At 44.6% G+C, this 21,507-nt stretch overlaps 1 protein-coding gene and 1 long non-coding RNA gene across 3 annotated transcripts; one reads left to right on the top strand and one right to left on the bottom strand.

Annotated features, from left to right (window-relative positions):
- Nucleotides 1-577: 577 nt before the first annotated feature.
- LOC131138489 (uncharacterized) lies at nt 578-3,888 on the bottom strand. Its single transcript, XR_013625224.1, has 3 exons — nt 3,862-3,888; nt 3,060-3,208; nt 578-1,829 (listed from the first exon to the last, which is right to left on the bottom strand). It is a non-coding gene; the product is annotated as an uncharacterized LOC131138489 (long non-coding RNA).
- Nucleotides 3,767-21,415, top strand: LOC131138484 (pecanex-like protein 3). 2 transcript variants are annotated; one of them, XM_078787854.1, is made up of 36 exons: nt 3,767-4,109; nt 4,860-5,348; nt 5,798-6,006; nt 6,117-6,222; nt 6,303-6,342; nt 6,421-6,516; nt 6,641-8,341; nt 8,862-8,991; nt 9,142-9,311; nt 9,506-9,563; nt 9,631-9,772; nt 9,856-10,013; nt 10,111-10,264; nt 10,355-10,387; nt 10,478-10,649; nt 10,737-10,847; nt 10,941-11,032; nt 11,108-11,217; nt 11,431-11,536; nt 11,614-11,706; nt 11,805-11,955; nt 12,501-12,645; nt 12,820-12,994; nt 13,077-13,185; nt 13,267-13,396; nt 13,470-13,528; nt 13,619-13,834; nt 14,574-14,827; nt 15,107-15,337; nt 15,415-15,518; nt 15,612-15,759; nt 15,848-16,078; nt 16,164-16,438; nt 16,507-16,676; nt 16,947-17,353; nt 18,414-21,415. In XM_078787854.1, exons 2-36 carry the CDS (start codon nt 5,196-5,198, stop codon nt 18,564-18,566), a joined length of 6,792 nt encoding a protein of 2,263 aa, XP_078643980.1. In that variant the 5' UTR covers nt 3,767-4,109; nt 4,860-5,195; the 3' UTR covers nt 18,567-21,415. The 2 variants fall into 2 exon arrangements, with proteins under 2 accessions (XP_078643980.1, XP_057943415.2); XM_058087432.2 differs by having other exon boundaries at nt 12,817-12,994.
- The last annotated feature ends 92 nt before the right edge of the window (nt 21,416-21,507 follow it).

Below are 21,507 nucleotides of genomic sequence, written 5' to 3'. Positions count from 1 at the left end.
ATTGCTTGTATGTATATATAGAGCCTAACACACTCGAGAGGAGTCGCGGATGCAAAGGTATGGAGAAGAATCAGCATCCGAGATGCTTCCCCCCACCCCCGTTCCCTCACAGCTTTCATAAAACGATGTGGCCCACAAATTCGGGGCTGCGTGGGAGAACATTTTCCCATCCTGGCTTATCGGAAAGTGACAGTGAAGCCAGCTCACTCTCCACCTTCCTTAAAAAAACTGTCAAGAGATGATCCAAAAGCACACAGGAAATGTAAACATATCGTGGAGACATAGATATTCCTTGTAAAGCAGCCAAACATGTATTGTTTTCTTTTCTATCAGTGACTTCAAGACTATTACATGAGATAAATAATGAAATGTGTGAACTGTATTGATATTTCTCTGATATTTCGATGTACCTTGTCACTGCTCCTCCTAACACGTTCCATCTTAGATTGCCTTTGACTCAGACAAAAAGCACACTCTCCTCTGATAGCTGCAAACATCTCATGTCCCTGCATTATTCATGGCTTCGATTAAGCTGAGAAAACACAAGGATGGGACAAACAGATTTTTTGGGGGGGTTTTGTTTTATTGCATTGTGCATTTTATATGTGCTGAATCTGTTACTCAATGGATCGAATAATATAAAGCCATCTCCTCTGTTGGGTTCTGTCTACACTGACTTATTATTCATGCTCTGTGGTTACCTGTTACTTTTTTATGAAAAGTGCCATTCGACGTGAGCTGCTCTGTGCTCTGAAGATACTCCATTCCTCACTCATTGCTATTGTATAGTGTTCATGTGAAATGGGTCTCAATATGTGTACAGAACGTGCATAAAGATACAAAAAAAATACACTTGATGATATACTTTGTACACACTTGTGTTACGTGTGCTGCTTCTTGGATGTCATTGATGGTAATGTTATTGTCTTATAAGTTATTTATATCAAACATGGGCTGCACGGCGGTTGAGTGGTTAGCACACACAGCTAGGAGACCCGAGTTTGATTCCACCCTCGGCCATCTCTGTGTGGAGTTTGCATGTTCTCCCCGTGCATGCGTCGGTTTTCTCCGGGTACTCCAGTTTCCTCCCACATTCCAAAAACATGCTAGGTTACTTGACTCCAAATTGTCCATAGGTATGAATGTGAGTGTGAATGGTTGTTTGTCTATATGTGCCCTGTGATTGGCTCGCGACCAGTCCAGGGTGTACCCCGCCTCTCGCCCCAAGACAGCTAGGGATAGGCTCCAGCACTCCCCGCGACCCTCGTGAGGATAAGCGGTAGAAAATGAATGAATGAAGAAATACGGAAACATTGAATAATGTATACAGGATATAGCAGTAGACTAAGCAATAACTTGTGTAATAATGATAAATGAATGAAATTGGGATGCATTAATGAATGCATAGCCCTTCAAAGAACTAAAACATATGATTTAGGAGTGGAATATCTGAAGCAATTATGGTTTTAATTAAAGCATAAATCATGTGACAACTACATAGTACATCATGCGTGCTAAAAGGTTCCACTCTCTCTACAAGCAGGATAAATCCATTCAATGAATTCCCACTAGTCATCTTCCAGCGTCCTCACAGTTTGGCAGCAAGGCGTTAAACACAGAAGAACAGCATTTCACACGAGTTGCAGGTCATGATATCTTTCACAAATGTCTCTTACACTTGAGTTTCATCATCATCCTCTCTCGCTCTTTTCCTCCTCCTCCTCCTCCTCCCCTCTGCTTCAGGCGACGCCTCAGTCTGCCTGGTTAATGCTGTGATGTCCAATATTTATTATACGATTGAAATGCTGTAGTAGAGTTTTTTGTTGTCCCTAATGCAAGCACAAAACAGAAAATAGATGGAAACATGCATATTTAAATAATATATTATTAATATATTATCATCTTAAAACAGCTGGGATAGGCTCCAGCATACCCCTGTGATCCTGGGGAGGATAAGTGTGATTGAAAATGGATAGATGGATGCATAATCAAAAATATATTGCATAATATATGATGGCTACATTCTACATGTAACAAAGTACATATCATACAATAATGTCTGTTGGATCTATGAATCCTAGATATGATGTAGAAATCTGACACATCTACATGACACACTGAATGAGAAAAACATCTAAACCGTCAAAAGTAGAGTAATAATTAATTCATCCTGTCTTCTGTCATTCTTATATGGAAGCCTGCTATATGAGTTTCACCTCCTGTGAGGGGTGGTGTTCATCTTTGTGTTCAGCAGCAGTGATGGCTTTGGTGTTGTTGGACTACCCCCTGCTGAAAAAAACAAAGAACTGTAGGATGAAGAGCCATCTTATTAGCTCCAAAAATGAGCTTGTTTTCTAAACTGTTTATTATTTTTTTTTAGCAAAGGCAAGCATGGAACTCTGATGGATTGTTTGTTTGTCTTATTTAAAATCTCACCCATGGCCCTGTAAAGTCATTTTGCACCATGGCAATTTTACTTCCAATCTTTGCTCAAATTTTGTAAGTAAATTTAAGTAGAAAGCGTTGAATAACAGCACCATTTGTGCAAAAAAACAATAACACAGATAATACCGTAGGGGTGGGTGTTGTAAAAAAAAAAAAAGAGTAGGATATTTTGTTTATGCAAACCATTTGTTTCTTCCACATCACAGTAATGCAGTATATCCATCCTTCCATTTTCTATACCCCTTATGCTGAAGCCTGTCCCAGTAAATACAAATATATGATCGTGGTCAAAGGTCAAAGACCATAGAACAACTATTTTCCCACCCTATAAAACACTTTGAATTACCTTGCGTACAAATGGTGCTCTATAAATAAATAAACATGCCTTGCCTTGCCCCCAAGCTACCTGGTGCAGATCCAGCATGTTCCCTATATTTTGTAACAGTGAAAGGGTGTATTTTTTGGCATTTTTTCTGGATTGCAATGGTGTAGCTTAGCAACATGGGTGAGGCAGATTATTAAACTCCAGCCATATTAATAAACATATTGTTAAATTGCATTAAATAAAACATAATAATTAAACATTGTTACCATCCAGCCATCCATTTTCTTACCAGGCAAGCTGTGAGACACAATCCCTCCAGCATGTTCCAAGTCTGCCCCGGGGCCTCCTCCGGCTGGGCATGCCCGGAGCACCTCATAGGGAGGCATCCAGGACGCATCAGGATGAGATGCCTGAGCTACCTCAACTGACAACTCTACACTGGAGGGGAAGGAGGCAGAGCAGCATATTGTTATAATACATTGTATTTTCATTATGTCAATTAAATTCTGGTTATAGCAATATAGGAGGGGGGAAATATTAAACGGCAGCCCCTTATGAAACATATGGTGAAATTAAATAAAACACAAAAAAAATTCTAAATTGTTAAATTTAATTTAATTGTAAAAGTTGGATAGTTAAATTAAAAATAAGTCAAAAACAATTGTGGTTAAATCTAAAGTAATACATGTATTGTTAAATAAAAAAATAAATGTAATGTAAATTAAATGTAATTAATACTGTACAGATTTTAAATTATATTTTGTTTATGTTAGCAACAAGGAAGGAGTCACATCAGTAACCATATTGTTTTTTTAAAAAAACAACATCCCATGTACAGAATTTAGATACAGTCCAACGCTCTCAAATCAACTTGTGGTGCATTTTAAATGCAAGGCGTGAAGCCCCGCCCAGTGACGTCATCTCGTGCGTCCAATCAACACCACGGAAATACTTCGCAGATTACTCACTTGAGCGTGTGTGCGTGCGCGCGCATGTGTGAGCCAACTAGTTGTTGGCTAGTAGCATTAGCTTCCACAGTTAGCACTGCTTTTGGAAACATTGTCAAACACATTCTTACCAAAGTTGCTCACCATGAGACGAGGTCCCCGTTAAAGAAGCACTTCTGTCCGTCTGAAATGTCAAAGAAGACCCTCGGGAAATGACAATTTAGCCCCTCGTCAGTGGGGGCAAGTCGGGCTACATCTTTTGGCCATCGCCTACTGCTTGCTAGCATCCTGGGAAGGAAAGCTCTGAGATTTTGCAAGGACTGGATGCGGAAGAAGGATATGAGGCAAGCTGGACGGCTAAAGCTAATTGATCGCTGTGCTTGGATCAAAGTGTGAGTACAATTACCCAGTACGGTTCTTATCTAACTCTAACAACTAAGCGTTTATGTGGCGATCATGTTTTTACTTGGTGTTTACCCAGCACACGAGCTTGACAGCGAGCAGCTACAGCAGGCAGGCCTAGCATTAGCCTACCATCTACTTACCTTTTTATATCATCTAATGTTAACACACAATGTCAGCGCTTGTGCTGCGTTTTACCGCCACTAATGATTATGTCTACACACACACACCGAGAGTGTGTTTCGATCTGCTGCAGGTTTTCCCGATCATAATCATGTATCACAAGCTAGGCCAAATTGTTTGTTAGCCTGCTAATGCTTGTTGGAAAATGTCATCTAGTTGAGAGAACACCATAATCGGCCGTGAAACATATACTACTTTGTATCATGTGGCAGCATCATTTAACATGGGAAAGCTTAGTTAATGTTATTGTATATTAATTGAATTTGCAGTGGGCTGGTACTGCACTGAGAGATGTTGCTTACATATTGGTCTTCTATTTTATTATGTATATTTCCCTTAATAGAAAAGGGAGCTTGCAGAAAACCCACAGTCTAGCATTAAGACCTCATACATATTACTTTTTTTATATGTTTATATACAGTCTACTGATTGGAAACTTTGGTCAAACTTATTTAAAGTGTTCCCAAAAATAAACAACAAAATTAATTTTTATATCTAACTCTGTGCTGCCAAAATAGATAGAAATCTCTTAACGTGAGTTTTAATCTCTCCTACAGATGAGTGTTTTCTCACACACTCTAAGGGTTGCCAATGTGCCGCAAAGTCTCTCACCTGATTACCCATCAAGGATTAAGCTGGAGCGTGGCATCGTTTGTGCAGGGGGGGAGCACACACCAGTGCCAGGATGTGCAAAGACTCCTGACCTTTACTGAAGTGTACACACACCCGAGACACAGAACTGTTGTCCTCTATGAGACAGTCCTGCTTGATCTGCCATCCCCAATGGAAGTGCCATCATAGACTGAAGACACTGTGGCTCCAACTCCACAGTTTTGTCGGCGACAGTGTTGGAGCGACTATTTCAGCTGTGGGTTCCCCCTGAAGGCGGAGAGATGGGCTCCCAAGCGCTTCAGATATTGCGACAGGGCGTGTGGGCCTCTCTCACTGGAGGGTGGTATGTGGACCCTCATCAGAGCACCTTCTCCAACTGCTTCCATCTCTACCTGTGGATATTTCTGCTGGCCTTCCCCTTTCTGCTGTACATGGTGAGTGTTTTTTCACCAAGGTCTAATGTCTGGACACTGTAAAATGATGGGAAATTATTATTAATAATAATAATAATAATAAAGGAAATTGAATGACTGTTCCAGGGTAAAATTGCGACCCGACCATCATAAAGCCACTAAATGTACAGACAACAATTTAACATTCTTAATTGTCATACAAGTGTACAAAGAAGTTAACCATGATATAGTAAAACTTAAAAACAACAAATGTGCCTCATCACAATTTGATGATTAGAGAATTTGCATTACAGAGAATCAGGTAGAAACCCACAGCGTAGGTCACCGTCTTACATTGGGAAGTGTCATACGTTGCTGTGAGAATCAACACTAGTCTGTAAAACCTCAATGGTTTCCGTTTAACACAGATTTTAGTTTTCATGATATGTTTGTGAAATAGTTTCTCCTAATGTTCTTTCACTCCCCCACAGGCTCTCCCCGCCAGCTTGGTGGTAGCAGGCTTGTACTCTGCCGCAGTGGCCATCTTTTTCACCGCCATCAAAGTGGTCAACTACCGTCTTCACGCCATGTTTGACCTTGGGGAGATTATCGAGAAGAAGCAGGCCTCGCTCACCGCCGATGCTCCAAGGACAGAAGAGGGGGATGAAGGCTCGGGCGCCCATGATGGGAATCAACCCAGGTGAGGACCTTGTGCTTTTTCTAAAGTGGAATTAGTGTTAATTAGTGTACATAACGCTAATTCCAGTTTTGTCAAAAATGATCAACTTTTAATTTGTGTCTTCCTCACAGGGATATCCATGCTGGTGTGGAGATGACTGTGTTTAGGAAGGTCAACTCAACACCTCCAGTGCGATGCAGCTCTCAGCACTCGCTGTTTGGACTCAACCAGGTGTCGGTGAGGGACATCCTCCAAAGCTGATGACCAAGCCTTTTGACCTCATCTTTGATTCATCTTTTTTGTTTTTTATTGTCTAGGAGTTCTTACCACAGCTTGAGGATACAGGGGGAACAAAGGGTCGGTGTTTTTATCCTTCCATTGATACCTCAATTATTTATGTATGCCGTGTAGTTAAACCATGTTTGCTGACTTTAGATATCAAAGAGTTATTGCGGGAACAGGGAAGCAATAATGTAATTGTTACCTCGGCTCATCGGGAGATGCTGCGGCAGAGTTCTCAGGACACCATCAGTAAGTCAGCTCATGCCTGTATAGTCCCAGTTTGTCCTCATTGTGCCTACCAGCACCATGACTGGGTGTTGGATTAGTGTTTAATGCAGTATAATTTTATATATAACTCATGCATCTCTGTCAGGAGCTCCCAGCATGGTCCATTCCTGCATTGCTGCTGCTCTGGGAGGTAACTTCCCAGGTCTCATGGGACTCTCCGGAATGGCCTCCGGATTTGGAGAACCAGGAGAATATCTGTCTGTACCCCCTTCACCTTCCAGTCAAGAAGACGGAGGCGAGAAAGAGCCATTGCAGGAGGTGGAGGCGCCTCAAAAGATCCCCAAGGACAATGGGTTAGCTTATTCTCCACTTGCCCCCTCTGCTGAGTCTGAGAGCCTTGGGGAGACCCCCCTTAGCCCTCTTATAAAGAGTAGCTTAAGTGAGGAGCTGAGTGAAAATCTTTTGGGTTTGGGCCTTGATCCAGTGGTCTTTGTGCCTGGGACTGAGCACCCGGGATGCCGTAGTGGGGTGGCACTAGCTGCTGGATCCACAGACAGCTGCTTCAGTGGAGGTGGAGCCACCACTGACCGTGAGACGCTGAGCACAGTAAGCAGCTATCGCAGTGAAAAGACAGACTCCACTCAGCTTGAAAGTCCATCATTCAGCCAACCCAAACTTTCAGATGGACAGATGTCGGCGCTTGCGGCGGGGGATAATATCCCCAAGGCTGCAGAAGTCTCAGCAGGACAGGATGGCAGTGACACAGATAACCTGTCTGACAGTGTGCTGCTGCGCTCCCCTTCCAAAGATCTCTCCCCCAGCCAGGCTCTCGACAGGACACTTGTTGAAGGAGACGATTTACCACCTGCACCTTCTGACATTGCACAAGCCCCCATTTTCCACAACTCTTCCCCTTCGAGTAGCGGTCACTCAGATGTTTGTGATTTAGACAGAACCGCCCCTGTGCCTCCCCTACCTCCACCAAGGCAAGCTACTTCTGTGCCCTCAGGGCTGGCCCTGGGTTCAGTGAGCTCCGAGCCCGCTTTGCCCATATCCTCAACCCCCTTCCTGCTGTCGGATCAATCTGCTCAGCAGGTTGTGCGACCCAAAGACTTAAAGCTACTGCGGGCCAGTGGCAGCAGTGTGGGCCACAGGCCAGGCCGACGGAAAGCTCCTCGAAGGCGAGCCGGGGCAGGAAGTAGTAGTTTTGACTGCGCTTCTTACAGGCGTCACCACAATCATAGACAACATAGAGATTACATCCCCGTGCGCAACCGGCTTGGCGCTAAGGCTTACAGTGAAAGTCTCTTTGAGGATTCCAGCGATGAGGATGATGGTAGCGACATGAGCGCCGCATCCAGTCTGGGCTCTCAGCGCCGCTACAGCTCAGATGAAGACGACTCCAGCTCCTCTACCTCCTGCTACTCCCCAGAACTCGCTAATGCCGGCGCTGCATTACCACTCGCCGCAGCCGCTTTACCACCCACTCCAATTGAGAAGGATTTAGCAGAACCTGGTGGCCCCTCACATTCCCATGCTGCTCAGCGCTCATCGAGTACGGCCAGCGCTAAGACTCACGCGAGGGTGCTCAGTATGGACGGAGCAGGTTCAAGTCAAAACAATGCAACAGCTCCGCTTTCTAATCTACATACCATGCCTTCCACGTCCACCCCTGCACCTCACACTCTCACTATGTCCAAGTCTGACTTGGAGGCTCGCACCATTCACATGGACAGCTTCCCAGGACCTCATCATCATCGCCTGGATTCTCTTGGTGGCTCTTGGACTGGCAACCAGATGGGTTGGCGAGCAGGGGAATTGACTGAGGAGGGGGCAGTAGGAGGAGGTAAGCTGATGTAACTTATGTTTTGCCTCATGTTGTCGAATAAAGATAAAAAATGTATAAGACTTGTTTCCACTAGGGGTGTCACGATGCATTATTGATATTGGCTATTGGGCCGATATCAGTAAAATAACGAGTCTTGGATTACAGTTTAACTGCATCTAAAATTACAAATATTGGCAGTTAACAAGCAGTTTAATACAAGCAAACTCATTGTGTGTTTTGAAACTCTCAAGGGGTGAGAAGAATAACTATTCCAGAAAAGCATAAGAAGAAGTCGGTGGTGAATAAGTCTGGTTTAAACACTTAATTGATCACTTATATTACACCCCAGATGCATAAAGGTGGTCAGTTTTTGTCGTCTTGTTGCACCCGTATTTTCCACCAAGCATTACACTTCCAATCACCATATAGCAGTCAACCTTGATCTGGCAAAAGCTTCATCTCCATCACACCTTTGTAACACAGTGTAAGCCACCAATGTTTTGCCTGCTACTGAACGTTACAATTGGGTCCTTTGCAGCCCTGGCACCAGAGGAAGGAGGCAAGCACGACTCTGTCAGCAGTGTCAAGAGGACCCAGGCCATCCGCAGGCGACACAATGCTGGGACCAACCCAACACCACCTCCCTCCACCATGGGATCCCCTCCCAGGTCAGCCCCAGTAATTAAAAAGTTGCTTGTGTGTGTTTATCATAGCACACATAATTGCCAAGTGATGCTTAAGAGTGCTTAAGAGGTGTGAAGGCTGCAAATATTTAATCATTTTCTCATCCTATTTCTTTTTTAAACTGGTTCTATTAGCCTCCAGGACCTACAAAGGGCTCGGACCTCCTCCCATTCACGGACCCGCACCCTTCCATCCGCCTTACAATTTGCCTCATCACTCCTGCTCCCCCGCAGCGGTATCCACGAGGCCTCCACCTTTGACGACACATCAGAGGGTGCTGTGCACTACTTTTTTGATGAGAGCGGTGAGTCTGGTAGTCAAGGAATAAGCGCAACAGTTTCCGAATAAAAGTAGCTCTGCTAATTTTATATGAGGAGTTAAATGAGAGGATCCATGCAGCTCTCATGTCTCATTTAAAAAGGAAGAGAGGATCACTACCTTGTTAAGAATTCAAGCAGGGTCAAGAGCTGGAAATGGAATTAAATGTTTCTGCATTAGGAGTGAAGAGATCTTACACATTTGGACCTGCTGGAGGAGGTTACGAGGATCCCGTTCAGTAAGTTGAGTTTATTTGTCCTACTTTGAAAATTAGCATTGCTGAAAGCTAAAGCGCTTGCTTGCAGGGAAAGGGAGAGGCAGTCCCAGTCCTCAAGCTTCACCTCCACAGAGGTCCAGGAAGGAGCACCTGTCCTGTCCATGCTGCAGCCCAGACCAGTGGTCCTACAGGGCATGCAGGTGCGGAGGGTGCCTCTGGAAATGCCTGAGGTTAGCGCTCATTTTCTTGCCATTAGTTGGACTTATCCTTCAGTGTTTGCACCTTTTTAAAATCCATCTCAACATGTCTGCAGTTTGACCTGGATCACGAGTCTCTGCAGGAGTCCCAAGAGAACACACTGATGATTGAAGAGAAGGTTAAACCCAAACAGTACTATCGTTTTTGGGTATTGCCTGGGAAGTGGTTAAGGGTTCGCTATGATAGATTAGCTCTTCTGGCCTTGTTGGACAGGTAAGCCAGACCAGTACCACATACACGCTAGCACATTTGACACCTTGGTTTTTGGTAATTTGTTAATGTATAGAAACTTATTATACTGTGTCGCCAGGAACCGACGTGTGGGAGAAAATGTGTTTGCTGTGGTACTTGCCAGTTTGGTGGCCTTTCTGGGGTTCCAACTGCTTCTCCAGGGCTTTTTCAGGGACATCTGGGTTTTCCAGTTCTGCCTGGTCATTGCAAGCTGCCAGTACTCCTTACTCAAGGTATAAACTATGTCACACATGCAGGCAGTTTGTACACAACCCATGTGGCATTTACGTATAAAGCTTCTAAGCGTTCCTTCTCTATTTCAGAGCGTACAACCAGATGCAGCCTCTCCCATGCACGTGAGTTCCATGCTCACCCTCATGTGTTGAGGCATCTTGCTTTATAATAACTTTATGTAACAATCAGTTGTACCCCTTTATTGTGAACAGGGTCATAACTGGATCATCGTGTACAGTCGGCCTGTTTACTTCTGCTTGTGCTGCGTGTTGATCTGGGTCTTTGACTTGTCCGGCCGCTCAGGCAGCCTGCAACCTGTCTCCTTGTATGGAGTCACCTTTTTCTCCGCACACTTCCTGCTCTGTGTCAGAGATATGCTCCTGGGTAAATCTGCACATTTGCATTAAATGTCCAATTAACTTTATTATTACATGATTTGCATCACATATTGTCTTTTTATCACCCTGACAGTGTTGGCCTTGTGTTTCCCGGTCATCTTCCTGTTTGGCTTGCTGCCTCAGGTCAATACATTTGTCATGTGTCTGTTGGAACAGATCGACATGCACGTTTTTGGTGGAACGGGTAAGAGCGCGTGCGGCATGTGTAGTTGGTTATTAAAAGCATACTTGCATCTTGTTGGCACTGTATTGATTCGCTCTCCTTTTTTCTCCCCAGCTACCACCAGCCCCCTCTCATCTCTGTTTAGCCTCATACGCAGCGTGCTGGTGGCCGCTCTGCTGTATGGATTTTGCCTGGGTGCCATCACTGTAAGTGCAGCACTTTGCCGCGGTTGAAGAAGCTTCATGGTTTAAAGCTGCATGTGTGTTTTTCTTGCCTCAAAGGCACCGTGGGGGGATGCCCATGTGCCAGTACTGTTCTCTGTCTTTTGCGGCTTGCTGCTGGCCTTGTCCTACCACCTGAGCCGTCAAAGCAGCGATCCCACCATCCTGTGGTCAGTATATTGCTTCATGGGGTAATTGAAGGGCCCACATTATATCTTTTTTCAACAATTTTAAATACGTCTCAGCAGTCGCACTATAGCATATTCAGATTTGTTGATATTAAGTTGTATGACATCCCTATCAGCAGTGTAGTGACTGTCCGCTAACAAAATTTGACTTGTCTCACATGTGAGTTGTCCTTATTCCTAAATTCTCTTATTCAGGTCATTGGTGCGGTCCAAGTTATTCCCCGAGTTGGAGAACCGTACACCAGAAGAACCCCCTGTGGAGATCAAGGACCCGCTGCCAGAGAAGCTGCGTAACTCTGTGGTACAAATCAAAACCGACACACCTGTTCTTTGAAATATTTTGACATTTTTAAAACCCCTTTTCCTTCTCAAACGTAGAAAGAGATTCTTCATTCAGACCTTGTCATGTGTCCCCTCATGGCCGTGATCACATTTGCCATCAGTGCCAGCACAGTGTTCATTGCACTACAAGTTAGTATTAGTTTAGGGTGTGACTTTGGACACTTTCTCTCCAAAAGGTATTTTGTTGCAAATGATCACTTATCCTCTTTTGTGCTCTTGCCCCACAGCCTGCTCTCAGCTTTGTCCTGTACATCCTTGCGGGAGTTGTCGGCTTCATTACCCACTATCTTTTGCCTCAGCTCCGCAAACAGCTGCCTTGGTTCTGCCTGGCTCACCCTGTGCTCCGGTCCAAAGAGTACAGTCAGTTTGAGGTCCGAGGTGAGTGTCTCATTGTTCTCGTTATCCGCTCTCACTCGAGTCACTGGAAAATATAAGGAGCTTTATCAGCTTCTCCCCCTGGAAGCATCACTGTGGATTAAATGAAAACCAGCAAGGTCTCAAGTTGAAGTGCTGCTGAGAAATGCATTTAACCTCCATCATCTCTAAGGGATTTTCACACAGTGTGCCAGCACCACATTCTGATAATCTTTTTTTTTTCTGTTGAACAGCGTCACATTTTTAGCAGATATGCTAGAGCTTACTGTGTTGGACCAGTTGAAATTTGTAAGTCTAAAATAGCATCACAATGTTTATTTAACATTATAACATTTAACATTATAACATTTAACATTATTTTATTGATAATCGGCTTTGCTGTGCTGTAGAACTGCACTGCATTATTACTGAGGGGTGTTTTTAATATTTTTTGATACAGGTATTGGATTGCATATACAATATTTAGTCACTTTTGTTATTTTTTTATAATACCATTAGGATTGTTTTTTTTAACATACATTTTACAAGTTATTTTTGTTTGTCACCAGATGCTGCTCAGCTGATGTGGTTTGAGAAGCTATATGCATGGCTTCAGTGTGTGGAGAAATACTTCATCTACCCGGCTGTCGTGCTCAACTCCCTCACGACGGAGGCACGCGCTGTCGGCCAGAACCATAAAGACTTGGATATCTAGTAAGTCACGACAAAGTTCCGCACCACTGTTCTGAAAAAAAAATGTGTGGTTTGTGTTGGCCAAAGATGTGAACAGCATCATACTAATTAGTTATTTAGCCATGAAAGGGGCAAGATATGTGAAAATGGTGTGTGTTGTACCCCATGAAGTGTCTTTCTTGACTCCTTCAGCAGCCGAGCACTCTTCATCTCAGTGGCTGGCATGAAGTTGCTGCGCTCGTCCTTCTGTGCCCCGTCACAGCAGTACGTCACGCTGTGCTTCACCACACTCTTCTTCCACTTCGACTACCCACACTTTTCAGAGACCTTCCTGATTGACTACTACTTCATGTCTATTCTTTTCAGCAAGGTCAGGACACACATCGTCGGTCATGTCAGACATTTTTTTGTCATGAGTAGTGTAGTGACGATAATGCAACTTCTCTTCTCAGATGTGGGACCTGCTATATAAATTACGATTTGTTTTGACATACATCGCTCCCTGGCAGATCACATGGGGCTCAGCCTTCCATGCCTTCGCTCAGCCCTTTGCTGTGCCACGTATCCTTTAACAATTATGTGATACACTTCGATGATTGTTCTGTTATATCATGACATGCCCTTAACTCAATTTCTCTGCAGATTCTGCTGTGCTGTTTGTACAGGCTATCTTTTCTGCCATTGTTTCCACCCCACTCAACCCTGTCCTTGGTAGTGCTGTGTTTGTCACCTCTTACACCAGACCTGTTAAGTTCTGGGAGCGGGACTACAAGTATGTTTATTTTTTTCTACATATGCAGCGATAACACACAATTTGTGCTAATGCTAGTCTATGTTCCTAACAGCACCAAGCGAGTTGACCACTCCAACACCAGACTTGCCACTCAGCTTGATCGTAATCCAGGTATGCTTTTTTATTTACCCTCATCTTGTATGCATTAACATGGCTGTTGTGATGTGTAACTGTTTCTCTGGTGCCTTCTTATCATCCAAGGTGCCGATGACAACAACCTGAACTCCATCTTCTACGAGCATCTGACACGCTCGCTGCAGCACAGCCTGTGTGGAGACCTGCTGCTCGGCCGTTGGGGCAACTACAACACTGGCGACTGCTTCATCCTTGCCTCCGACTACCTCAACGCTCTGGTGCACATCATTGAGATCGGCAACGGCCTGGTTACCTTCCAGCTCAGGGGTCTGGAGTTCAGAGGTGTGTTCTCAAATTGAAGGAATAGGAATAGCTATGAAAAGCTAGATAAGTTATAAAAATAAATGATTTCCCTGAACCTCTCACGGGAATCAACCCAGTTGAATCGTTGCCAAGCAGTATGTTCTGGCACCGCTTGTATTTATGAAGTGCTCTCATCCAAACACAACTATTTAGAGAAACCAGGCCATGTCATGTTAGTTATTAATGAGCTTCAGTTTTGCATTTTTTTTTAGAAGAGAGGCCAGTGTATACATATGGATTTTTGGAAATTTTATTTTATTTTGCTTTAAAAAATATGCATTTACATTTTGATACCTCAGTTTTTGTTATTTATTTGGTCTAAAAGTTCAGACAAAAACTAAATGTAATTGTAAATCCAACTAATCTCTTCCAAACATGCAAAAATCGTAACCTAAATATATATTTAGTGAGTGGTTATAGTAGACAGTGAGTCAGCAAACCATAGAGAGCTTTGTTTGGTATACAGTACAGGGCAAATGGACTAGAATGTTAGGTGCAAAATTTTATAATGGAGACATAATTTTCACAAAAATGAAAACTGGGTCATACAAGGACTGGGGCGTACCGAAGCCAAGGTTGGACTGCATTTTAAATTTAGATTTCCAATCCATCATATTGAGGTGTTTCTAATATTTTTTCCGTGTCAACAACTTACTATACAGAGGACTACAAAATAAACTTTTTGCTACATCTATATCATAATTTCCCCTCCCCACAGGAACCTACTGTCAGCAGAGGGAGGTAGAGGCCATTACGGAGGGCGTGGAAGAGGATGAGGGATGCTGCTGCTGCGAGCCCGGTCATTTGCCTCATATGCTGTCGTTCAATGCCGCCTTCGGACAGCGCTGGCTCGCTTGGGAGGTGGCGGCCACCAAGTACGTGTTGGAGGGTTATAGCATCAGCGACAACAATGCCGCCTCCATGTTACAAGTGTTTGACCTCCGCAAGATCCTCATCACGTACTACGTCAAGGTGAGATGTCCACTTTGGCCACAAGGAAAAATCCTTTGAAGAAAAAAAGCTTGTACAAATACTCCGTGTGTTGGCTTTGTTTCAGTTAAAAGTATGTCCTCATCAGACTTGATTCCTTACTTGTCGATTTCCTGTTTTGATTTCTACATGAATTGAAATGAAATTGGTTGTTGCCAAGTCATGATATCCATTATATAAAGTTTACCAGGAAACATAACCTCAAATAATGCCGCAAATAACAGAATCCTCATGCATGCAAACATTTGCTTTGTTGAACAGAGCATCATTTACTATGTGAGCCGGTCACCCAAATTGGAGGAGTGGTTGGCCAACGAGACCATTCAGGAGGCACTGCGGCCATGTCTCGGGCCCAACTATGTCGACAGCGACCCCACTTTCAATTTGAATATAGATGAGGACTACGACCACAGGGCTTCCGGCATCACTCCCTCCTCTTTTTGCATGGTTTACGTGGACTGGATTCAGTATTGCAACAGCAGGCGTCAAACAGTATGACTTCACACCACAATATTTGTACTGCCAAATGAAATGCATAGTTTTAGACCTCTACTTCCTTTGTCTTGCAGCCTGTGACAAGTGAAAAAGATTCTCCACTCGTCAGTTTGTGTTTTGGGTTGTGTATTCTGGGAAGGAGAGCGCTGGGCACTGCCTCCCACAGCATGTCTGCAAGGTGAGACCACCAACTCATGCTGGTATACACTTGGTTTTTTATGCTTCTAACATGCAAGAGTTTCTTGTCTATACCTTATTTTGTTTTGTTCAGCTTGGAGCCGTTTCTTTACGGCCTCCACGCACTTTTCAAGGGAGACTTTCGTATTACGTCTCCTCGGGACGAGTGGGTCTTTGCAGATATGGACCTGTTGAATCGAGTCGTGGCACCCGGAGTACGGATGTCCCTCAAATTACATCAGGTATCACTCCTCTGACCGGCAGGAAATATCTTCACAAGAGGCAAACCCCCGCAACTGAGAATAATGCCCCCTGTCTGGCCTCCTTCAGGACCACTTTACATCTCCGGATGAGTACGAGGACCCCACAGTGCTGTATGATGCCATCACCGCCAATGAGGAGAAGATGTTGATATCGCACGAGGGTGACCCCGTTTGGCGCAGCGCTATCCTAGCAAACATGCCCTCGCTGCTGGCGCTGCGTCACATCATGGACGATGGCAGCGACGAGTACAAGATCATCATGTTGAACAAGAGGTTCCTCAGCTTCCGGGTCATCAAGGTAACCACCTCCTCCATCTTTCAGTGGTTGTTTATTCTCAGGCTCTGTCGCAACAAATCTGACCTCCTATGTGCTCTTTCCACAGGTCAACAGAGAGTGCGTGCGTGGGCTGTGGGCGGGCCAACAGCAGGAGCTGGTCTTCCTGCGAAACCGCAACCCAGAGCGCGGCAGCATTCAGAACGCAAAGCAGGCTCTGAGAAATATGATCAACTCATCGTGTGACCAGCCGATTGGCTACCCCATCTACGTGTCCCCCCTCACCACATCTTACGCAGGGAGTCATGGTCAGCTGCGTGCCGTGTGGGGTGGGCCTGTGAGCCCGCACAACATTTACAACTGGCTCATCAGCAGCTGGGACAGGTACAAAGTCTTGGAAATGGGCTTCTCATGTCCAGGGGTTACAACTGTGACAGTTTGCCTCTCTGCAGGATGCAAAAAGGATGTGGCGCCGGTTGCAACAGCGGAGGAAACATTGAAGACTCGGACTGCGGCGGCGGCTCAACATCCATCAATACCAACACGGCCATCCACACCACACAGAGCACGCCGGCCTCCAGCCTTCCCCAGCCACACATCACCACGCTGCAGCCCTCTTTGGGTATGCTCTCTACTCTCTCTGCTTCACAACAGTTTAGTTCAGCTGGCTTTGGTATGTTGCTGTTTAGAAAACAAATACTATAAAATCAAAATGTAAAACTAAATAAATGCATGCAATTATTCAAATTATTGTTACTTTATATTGTTTTTATTAGTGGACAGCAGTGTGTCTAGCCCATAACAAGGGTTGGTATCCAAACAAATGGGTTTTGGTATCCTTTAAAACTAATGCAAAAAAGGGCATAAGTGTTATTTTTTTTTTGCCTCTCAGGTACAGACAACCCAGTTGGCCCAACCCAGAACTGGCCTCACCACCCCCAACCACTCCCACTGGCTCTGCTCAGCCAATCAGAGGGCAGGATGGAAGCAGGGCTGCTGTCATCCCTCCAGCATACATCCTCCATCCAGGGCTTGCTGGGTCAACAACTGTCCAACTCCTTGCTTTCCTTCAGTGGCTCAGTGGCCCCGCCCCCTCTGCCGGTGCCTGAACGTTTCTGCGCTGCCAGCTTCCTGGAGAACTCGGGTCACAGAGCAGGCCAGCGGGCTGGCCTCACCCAGGGCAACGTTCTCCACTTTGAGAGCCATTTTGGGAAGTGGAGTTTTTCTGGCAGGAAGGGCTTTAATGGGCCGGCAGCAACGGAGGGTGATGGAGGAAGCGTCCACGCTATACGCACACAGGTGATGAGCACAAACACGCATTGACGCACTCTCGTCATCTAAAATTCAATGGAGCTGAACTATTGGTGGTGACATTCTCCGGCAAAAATCCCTCATTCATTTTCCTACTAAAATCCTACTTGCTAGAAGCTACACTCCAATGTAGGTGGAACATAGCAGCCCGCAGTCTCCCGCTAAAATCCCAAGTAGCTACAACACTGTTAGCCCACAACATAGCTACCCCATGTTCTCCTGTTAAAATCTTGAGTAGCTAGAACATTGTTAGCCCACATCCTCCTATTGAAATCCCACACATATGGAACATGGTTGGCCCACATTCTCCTGCTAAAATTCCACTGTAATACCAATGTAGATGGAACATTGTTAGCCCACATTCCCCTACCAAAATCCCACAGAGATGGAACATTGTTAGCCCACATTCTCCTACTGAAATCCCACAGAGATGGAACATTTTTAGCCCACATTCTCCTACTAACATGCCGCTAAAACACCACATACATTGAACATTGTTAGTCCACATTCTCCTGCTAAAACACCACATACATTGAACATTGTTAGCCCACATTCTCCTGCTAAAACACCACATACATTGAACATTGTTAGCCCACATTCTCCTGCTAAAATACCACATACATTGAACATTGTTAGCCCACATTCTCCTGCTAAAATACCACATAGATGGAACATTGTTAGCCCACATTCCCCTACTAACATGCCACCAAAATCAAATGTAAATGGAACATTGTTAGCCCACATTCTCCTGCTAAAATACCACATAGATGGAACATTGTTCGCCCACATTCCCCTACCAAAATCCCACATAGATTGAACATTGTTAGCCCACATTCTCCTACTGAAATCCCACAGAGATGGAACATTGTTAGCCCACATTCTCCTACTAACATGCCACCAAAATCAAATGTAAATGGAACATTGTTAGCCCACATTCTCCTGCTAAAATACCACATAGATGGAACATTGTTAGCCCACATTCTCCTACTACAATCCCAAGTGCCTTTGCTGTTTTGCTTCATATTTGCTTCACATATTCTTTTGGCAGCCGCCTCCAGCCGCCCCCCCACAGGAAGCCAGCCCCACACAAGATCCACTCGGAGCAACTCGGACGGTGGAGTCCTGCCTGCTGAGTGCAGGAGATGCCCCTGCCCCGCCAGATGAATCCACAGAGCTGCCTTTACTTGAGCACCTGCGCTGATGATTGACCCCCACTCCCCCACACACTGGACGCCCCCCCCACCACCATTTTCAGGACTCATTCCATAAAACCTTGTAGATCCAAAGGAGAACCAATACACAGGGATTTTTTTCCAATCCTCCTACTAAACTACACTTTTCCTCCCCAGTCTGAAAGCATGTTGCACGTCTAATCATGACACAAAGTCATCTTCACCAGGATCTTGTGAGGCGCTGTGTGTGAGTGAGTGTGTGTCTGTGTGTGTGAGTGAGTGTGTGTCTGTGTGTGTGAGTGAGTGTGTGTGCTTACAGGCCAGGAAGGCCAGTGCAATTATAAGGGATCTTTTTTTTTGGGCCTGAGGATTGTTTATTTTTCTAAACTGGAAGATCTCCTCCACTCAGCCCCCCCCCCCTCCTTTCTTTCAGTAGGCAAATGTCACCCAACCATCATGTGGTGCTTGTTTACAATGTATCCATGGATGCAGCAAGTCCAGTCGGGGACAAATTGGGAGTGAAGAAATTATTTTTTTCTATTCCTTTTTTCTTTTTTACTTGAATATCAATCACATTCAACGTGGGGGGGCGAGGGGGTCTGCTTTCTGCTCACTCCTCACTACTACTGCTGCTGCATCCCCCGCTATGCTAACTAGCAAACAAACTGACTTGTACTATTAACTACTACTGCTTCAATCCAGCGTTTTAGTTGGAATACTGAAAAGGAACGTGGAATATTTATTGGAGGACTTTGGTCATAGTGGGATTTCTTTCGTGTGTGATAGTTCGCTTTGTTTTTGTCAACCCCTCCTTTTCAATACGTGTTGGCATCATCTCACCAGGGGCTCCCTCGTGTGTGCGTGTGCACAACTGGAAATACTCAAGTCACTTCTAAGTTGGTTGGTTTGCTTAACGAGTGCACTCTTATTTTTGTTCTGGAGGTACCAATTCACCAATTAGGCTTTGAAACCTCAGTACTCCCAAATAAGGCCCGCCCACAACTCTGAAGATGCTTTTTTGGGGGGGGGGGGTTGAAGAATTGGAAGCAAGTTCTCTATAAGAGTGGCTTTCTCCTTCTCAAGTCCAAAGCTAGAACAATGGGGGGGCCCGTATTGTCCTGATAAAAATCTCTGGAACCTAGAATATTACAGCCCATATTTTCCTGCTAAAGTCCTTATAAAATTAGAAGAAGGTGGAATTTCTTGCGGAAATGCCTCTAAAATTGTAAGTAGCTCAAACATTGAGTGTCCGTAGTCTCCTGCTAAAACCCCTTAATATTGGTGGCCCTCCAGCTAAAAGCCGTCTTAAATCTTAATCAATGATGGGGGGGCATGTATTTTCCCATTAAGAATCTCAGGAAGTTGGAACCTTACGGCCCGCATTCTCCCTCTAAAATCCCAAATAGCCAGAACTTCCACTAACATCTGTTTAAAATGTGTTTGTGGGATTTTGGAGGCCCACGTTCTCCCATAGAAATCCTTCTAAACTCTCAAGTAGATGGAACACAGAGTGTCCGCATTCTCAATTTAATGTTGTTCCATATTCTCCATCTAAAACCGATCTTAAATCCCAGGTAGCTGTGGTGGGCCCACATTCTCCCATTAAAGCACCAAGGAACTGCAACACTGGAGGTCAGTAATTTTGTATTTATGCCCGCATTCTCTCTCAAAAATCCCACATGGCTAAAATGTAAAGGCCCCTGTATTCGCCTTTTAAATTAATCCCAAATAACTTACTTCCGGCACGGCGGTATAGTGGTTAGCGCGTAGATCTCACAGCTAGGAGACCAGGGTTCAATTCTACCCTCGGCCATCTCTGTGTGGAGTTTGCATGTTCTCCCCGTGCATGCGTGGGTTTTCTCCGGGTACTCCGGTTTCCTCCCACATTCCAAAAACATGCTAGGTTAATTGGCGACTCCAAATTGTCCATAGGTATGAATGTGAGTGTGAATGGTTGTTTGTCTATATGTGCCCTGTGATTGGCTGGCGACCAGTCCAGGGTGTACCCCGCCTCACGTCCGAAGACAGCTGGGATAGGCTCCAGCAACCCCCGCGACCCTCGTGAGGAAAAGTGGTAGAAAATGAATGAATGAACTTAGTTCCTGGTATCCTGCATTTTCAAGCTAACGTCTCAAGTAGCCCAACACTGACGACCCATATTCTCCTGCTACCACACCCCTCAACGCTGAAACTTTAGCAGCCCACATTATCCTGCCCCCACTATACTGTCAGTCCAAAACCTCAAGTTGTGAGGCCTGCATCCCCCCGCTAGGATCCCAGATAGAGTTTTGATGACCTGCGTTCTCTCTCTTAAACGGCTCCTAAAATCCCAAGTGGCCTCTCCCCCTTCAGTCCCAAGTAAACCCCCCCCATGTCGTTCTTTCTGAAACTGACGCCAGTCAAACTTCCTGTTCGTTCTTTTGTTTACTTTGCCTGCAGGAAGCAAAGCGCAAGTTAGAGTGTCAATTTAAATCAACTTAAAAAGGGATTTCATCATCTTTGCAATTATGTACAGCATGTTTCATATTATACATATATATTTAAAATATAAATCTATTTTATTATGATTGGAAGTCCTGGGTTGTTTTCCATTTAAAACACTAAGTTGGAGGGTCTGTTTGAGGTGAGCGAAGGGGAGAAAAGCTTTGCATTTGAAATGTGCAGGGGTTTTTGTTTTTTTGTTTTTTTTTTTTGGTTTGTTTGTTTTTGCACCATGCCACCACCCGCTTTTGTTTTTGTTCTGGGTCTGGAAGGGGCGGGGTCTTTTATTTAAGAACTTTAAAGTCAATGTTCAATGTTCTGTACAGTTTTTTAAAGCGATTTTTCTTTCTTTCTTCTATTTAAATTAAAGGTTTTTGTGTCTTTGTTTGCAAATGTGCTGCTGTGGCTGATTTCATTCCTTTTTCTTGTCTTTAGTCAACTGTCAGCAAACCGACGTAAAGATGCTAAATTATGCCAACTGTGCTGCAG

The sequence above is a fragment of the Doryrhamphus excisus genome, linkage group LG21 (assembly GCF_037039965.1).
Source record: "Doryrhamphus excisus strain RoL-2023G ecotype Guam linkage group LG21, RoL_Dexc_Guam_v1.1, whole genome shotgun sequence".
NCBI classification, from domain to species: domain Eukaryota; kingdom Metazoa; phylum Chordata; class Actinopteri; order Syngnathiformes; family Syngnathidae; genus Doryrhamphus; species Doryrhamphus excisus.
Note: the sequence above shows the minus strand (reverse complement) of the source record. Positions and strands in the feature narration are given on the sequence as shown.